Consider the following 6,000-nt stretch of genomic DNA (forward strand, 5'->3'; position numbering starts at 1 on the left):
AAATAATGAGTAGACCAGAGATAGCCCATTTACTGTAGTTTGCTGGCCCCTGAATTAGGGCATGTGACACAGAATAGCATTTCTGGAACTTCCTGAAGTATTTTTTGGGGTTTGGAAAAAACTCAGCTTCCCGACCTCTTTTCCCTACCATAGAGATTCTGATTTCAGGATGCTAAGATAGAGTCCAGAAGTTTATATTTTCGGAAAGTATCCCATGTATTTCTTGATTTACGGAAGTTTGGGAAACACCCATATAGAGCATATTAAGCCTTTGGTGATTTTTCAAAAGATGACTTTATTTTCCCTTCTATGGTAAGAGTCAAACAGTGCACTTCCCCCACTGGCTGTGAGACGCCCTTGCTTTTCCTGCGCTGCCCCCCTGAGCCTGTCCCTCCAGGAAAAGTGGGCCAGGAATAAGACCTCCTTTACATTTTTCCTGATGATCCCAGTGCAGTGTGGTTCTCCGGGAGACCCTGCTTGGCACCTGGCTCCTCTCATTCAGGGTCTCCCGGAGAACCACCCAGCAGGTATCTGGGTGCCAAAGATGGGAGGGACCTTTGGGTCCCTTCTAACAGTAACAAGTCTTTTGACTTCCCTTCTCCTTTTAAAAATGGAAACCACTTTTCTCCCACATTCCCTGCAAGGCTGTCTCACGGGGCCATGAGCTAGCTCATAGTGGTAGACGTGGTTGCAGAGTGCCAGACGACAGCAGGGGTGGCCTTGGCTCTGACTGCTGGGCCTGTGTCTCCCCCAGGACATGCCTTACTACCGGTCCCAGTTTAAGAAGTGTGCAGTGGTTGGCAACGGAGGCATCCTAAAGAACAGCCGCTGTGGGAGAGAGATCAACAGTGCCGACTTTGTCTTCCGGTAAGAATGCACCTGCCCCCATGAACCCTCCAGCCCTCCTCCTCTGCGCTCTCCCGCCATGTGTGGCCCCACCTCCCAGTGCCCAACGCTACCCTTCAAGCAATTAATCCCTGCTCCCCACCCCTGCAGACCCTCATGCTCTGGGCTATCACTTCCTCTCACCAGCCCCATCCTTTTGGGAAGTCTTTGAACTCTGTCCTCAGTTTCCACATCTGCACAATGTGAGGTATGTAAAGAATGAGGCACAACCAATGTGAAGTCGCTGAGGACTCAGGACATGCAGAGCTGTCAGTGACGTTTTCTGGGTGGCCATCTCCCAGGGTGTGTGCCACCCTTCCAGAAGCTCTGGTTGGAACCAAGGCAACCTTACAGTGGACACCAGTATTGGCTTCACCTTGGCTTTAACTAAGTCCTTGTATTTCTTCTTCCTTATGTGGAATCCCCAACCCCCTTATCGCTCTGGAGATCCTCATTTACATCTTTCCTGGGTAAAGAAGATACATTAACAGTAAGAACTTAAAGTGGAAAAACTTGAGTTGAGGCTGCAGGACTGTCTCACGGGTCATATACACAGAATAACTGGGCCACTCAGAGTTGGTGGCAGGAAGGCAGAGTAGGTTCAGTGTTACTAGACGTCCTAAAATAAAGGTGGCTCCTGCATATTTAGGGTTCAAGGCTATGCAGCCCCAGCTTTTCATCACTTGCTATCAGGGGTCATCTTTCTCTGCTCCTGGGAGTCAGTCTGCACACTCCTTGTGGACAACAGTTGAGTTCAGGATCAGGAGTTATGGTTCCTCCTACATTGCAGCCACTGGCCCTCACTGAGTCCTTAGCCCAACACCATTCCTGCCATAGGAGGCAGGAAAACCCACCTCTTTAAAGAGCCCAGGTCTCTGGGGTCTCCCTGAACTTCAGTCCAGGCTGTACCATTGCTAGGCATGTGACCTCAGGAAAGCTATCTTGCTCCTTTGGGCCTTAGTTTCCTCATCTGCAAAATGGAGGATAATTATGGCAGCTTCCTCAGAGTTTGGGGATTAAGTAATGTAATACTTTAAAGTTCTTAGTACCTGCAGCACTGGACATATACACCATTAGTGCCTAATAAGTGTCAGCCACTGCTATTTTCAGGCCCTGCCCTCTCTGCCTGGAATGCTCTCTACCTGGTACCCAGCCCTTGCCTTCTTGCTTTGCCAACTCCCACTTGTCCTTCCAAGCTTCATCCAGGAATTACTTCTCCCTGGCTACCACATACAAAAGTATGAAACAAAACAATAAAATGAGTTTCTCTAAATCAACCACTTGATTTAAGAAACTAAAATGTTCCTAGTCTACCTCTGTTTCCCCCCTAAAGGTCATGACTATCCTAAATTTTATACTTCATCATTCTTTCATTGTTAAAAATTGTTTATCACATGTAGATGTATACCTAAACAATTTATTGTTAAATTTTGGTTACTTGGGGTTACTTGATTAGTTTCCTATGACGATTGTAACAAATTATCACAAATTAGTGGCTTAAAACAACACAAAGTTTATTATCTGATGGAAGTATCACTGGGCTAAAATCAAGGTGTCTGCAGAGCTGCATTCCTTTGGGGGGCTCTAGGGGAGACATCTGGAAGCTGTCTGCATTCCTTGGCTTATGGCCCCTTCAAAGCCAGTGGCATAGCATCTTTCAGTCTTTCTCTAACTCCATTCTATTATCATATCTTTTCTTTTCTCTCCTTCTTGTCATATCACCTCTTACAAGATCCTTAACCTAATCGCAGGTGCAGAGTCCCTGCTGCCACATATAGAGCATAGTCACAGGTTCTGGGGATTAGGTTGTGGACATCTTTGGGAGCCATTACTTTCCCTGCCACAACCACAGAGATTTCCACACATGGTATTTGGCATGCACACTTGTGCCATTAGCTTTTTCACTCAATGCATATTTCACTTCCAAGATTCATCTTTGAGTATGCCCCACGTTTATTTAAGTCCTTCTCCTGCCAAAGGACTTTTGCTCACTTCCTCTTTTAGACCTCAGCTCAAACATCGCTTCCTTGGGGAAGTCTTGATTCTCCAGATAAAGGGATGCTGCTTTCCTGGCATCTGTTGTCCTAGAGCCCTGATCCCATGCTCTGGCAGTCCAGGGGCTACTCAGGCTTGTAACTGCATACAATGATTGTGGTTTTCCTGTCCCCATGACTGGAACTGCAGTGAGACCAGTGGCTGGGCTGTTTGCTGTCTCTATGCCTGACAGAGAGCAGAAGGCCCACTGTTTTATTACCCGACCATGGAGACGGCCATCCCATCCTTCCCCCTTCCCCAGTTCACCTGTCAAATGACTGACCATCAGCTGTCGGGCTGCCTTGTCTCTTCCACAGGTGCAACCTGCCCCCCATCTCAGAGAAGTATACCATGGACGTGGGGGTGAAGACAGATGTGGTCACCGTGAACCCCAGCATCATCACTGAGAGGTCAGTGGCCCTTTTTCTAGAACTGTGCTCTCCAATATGGTGCTGTCCAGCATGCAGCTATTGGAGGTGTGGCTTGTCCAGGCTGAGAGGTGCCAGGTATATGTATAAAACACACAGCAGGTTCCGAAGACGTAATATGAAAAAAGTATGTAGCATGTCTCATTATTTTTTTTATATTAATTACATGTTGAAATGATAGTATTTTCCATATAGTAAATTAAATAAAATATAGGATTTAACTTCTCTTACATCTTTCTACTTCTCAAAATGTGCTTACTAGAACATTCAACATTATCCATGTGGCCTGCATTATTTCTCTCCACAGCACTGGTCTAGACTACCTTCCCCTAGAGATGGGTGGGAGAGCCTTTCTGCATATGACAGGGCAGGTGGCTCCCTTCCTGGCTGTGTCCAGGTGGCTCTGGGTAGAAGCTTCGGCAAAAATCTCAACACCTCACCTGGCTCCCATCTCAGGATCCTATCCTGGGACATTTTAGGAGAGGTGTTGAGATCCCAACACTGGGCATAGTAACATCGTCGGTGTCAGAGGAAGGGTGAGAGGAGGGATGGGTGTGAGATGGGGAGGTGTGAAATTGGATCCGATGCCCTGGGAACACCTCATTAAGGTGGGGGACAAGGGCAGCAGCGGTGTGAAGGAGCGCTCAGTGGAGTGCGAGCCCAAGAGGGAAGGCTGCTTCAGGCAGAGAGATTTCACAAGCTTAGAGACAGCTGCTAGGGTAGAGGGGACTGAGCCAGCACAGGCTGCAGCCTTTGGAGGCCAATCCTGAGCTCTTGGGGAAGACAGTACAGGTGCGGGATGTGAGGCTTCCAGGCCAAGCCTCTTCCCCCAGCTAGCCCTCCCCGGGGCCACCCTCATCCTTTAGCGTTCAGCATTGCCACCCCGCTGCAGCCACATATTTGATATTTGTCCCTTTGAGTAAGTCCCAGTTGCCCTCGCTTGCACCCACTGGTAAAAACACAACTGTCCCTGAGAAAGGTCTCACCTTCATCTGCTCAAGCACATGAGGTGCGAGCAGGCAGGGTGGGCTTAACAGTCCCCCACATGCTTTGTAAAGCCCCAGGGTGTAGGAGTGGGGAAGCGAGGGGCGCGGGGGCACGGAGGGGTGGGCGCCGACCCTCTCACTCTGGCATCCCCGGTGCAGGTTCCACAAGCTGGAGAAGTGGCGGCGGCCGTTCTACCGCGTGCTGCAGGTGTACGAGAACGCGTCGGTGCTGCTGCCGGCCTTCTACAACACGCGCAACACGGACGTGTCCATCCGCGTCAAGTACGTGCTGGACGACTTCGAGTCCCCGCAGGCGGTCTACTACTTCCACCCCCAGTACCTGGTCAACGTGTCACGCTACTGGCTGAGCCTGGGGGTGCGCGCCAAGCGCATCAGCACCGGCCTCATCCTGGCCACCGCGGCGCTTGAGCTCTGCGAGGAGGTGCACCTGTTTGGCTTCTGGGCCTTCCCCATGAACCCGTCGGGCCTCTACATCACCCACCACTATTACGACAACGTGAAGCCACGGCCCGGGTTCCACGCCATGCCCTCGGAGATCTTCACCTTCCTCCACCTGCACAGCCGCGGCATCCTCCGCGTGCACACGGGCACCTGCAACTGCTGCTGATGCCCCGCCAGGCTGTCGGGCAAACGGGGTCTGGTATGGTGACTGTCACCCTTCAGTAGTTCCACTTTGTGCGTGGGTCCCAGGGCAGGGAGGCTAGGACAGGGGCCTTGGGCAGGGTCAGCTCTGTGCTCGGCCTCCTGGACCTGGCCTTCGCCCTGTGCCTCCACCTGCCCGGGGCTAGCATGCTGCTGGGCCTCGCCCCAAGATTGGAGGCTGTGGGGATTACAAGGAAAGAAAAGCACATGCCACCCAGTGTTGTCATCCGAGAGAGCACAAACTGTAGTCCCTCGTTGGAGCTACAGGAAGCCCTCCAGAGACAGGAATTGAGGGAGAACACAGGACATGCGACAGGACACTTGAGCACAATCAAAATTTCACTCAGACTTGTGGGATCCTGAGATTTATATTCAGGACTTAGCTCTGAATTGCTATCTAGAATCTCAGAGCTTAGAGGCCAAGCCAGCGGCCAGAACTTCCAGGAAGGAAGATATGTCTCAGAGAGGTCCAGGAACGTACCAGATAAGCCACATCACCCAGCATATTTATAAGGTGACACTGAGCCCAAGGCAAGGCCTGTGTTAGGGGGTCTGCTGAGGACCCCTCAACCTTTCAAACACATCCTCAGACACACACACAGTCTTGGTGCCTCCAGGTTCAATCCTGAGCTTGATCTTTTGATGAGAAGGAAATAAACCAGACCAGCCATTTGCACTACAGTTTCTAAGCCAGTGTTATCGACTTGATAAGTGCTTAGCAATTTGCTTCCTCTTCTGTCTCTCTATTTTCAGCTCCATTTAAACCGGGAGTTATTTATAAAGATCTGTTCCTTTTATGTTTCTGAATACTGCAGAATCCTGCTGTATCGTGTTCCTCAGTTGGAACCATAAGGCTCTGGGCTGGAAAGTGCTACGTGTCACGCAGAGAGCCTAGTGAATGGGAGCACGTCGTGACCTTTGACACCAGCATCAGTTTCGCTGTGAAGGCAGGATTTCCCACGTGCCCGCCTGGGGCCTTCACACACAAGGACTCCCAAGGCCTT

At 50.5% G+C, this 6,000-nt stretch overlaps 1 protein-coding gene across 3 annotated transcripts in view; it reads left to right on the forward strand.

Annotated features, from left to right (window-relative positions):
- ST8SIA5 (ST8 alpha-N-acetyl-neuraminide alpha-2,8-sialyltransferase 5) overlaps positions 1–4,992 on the forward strand; it is a 75,236-nt gene extending 70,244 nt beyond the window's left edge. For 2 of the 3 annotated variants that reach the window (XM_003784723.1, XM_003784722.1), the window contains 3 exons: positions 755–867; positions 3,237–3,329; positions 4,493–4,961. In XM_003784723.1, the coding sequence (XP_003784771.1) occupies positions 755–867; positions 3,237–3,329; positions 4,493–4,961 (675 nt within the window). Of the gene's footprint in view, positions 1–754; positions 868–3,236; positions 3,330–4,492 lie in introns of all 3 variants that reach the window. The other variant, XM_003784724.1, reaches the window with a different exon arrangement.
- The last annotated feature ends 1,008 nt before the right edge of the window (positions 4,993–6,000 follow it).

This window comes from Otolemur garnettii, unplaced genomic scaffold, assembly GCF_000181295.1.
Source record: "Otolemur garnettii isolate 467f Iridium unplaced genomic scaffold, OtoGar3 scaffold00012, whole genome shotgun sequence".
NCBI lineage: Eukaryota > Metazoa > Chordata > Mammalia > Primates > Galagidae > Otolemur > Otolemur garnettii.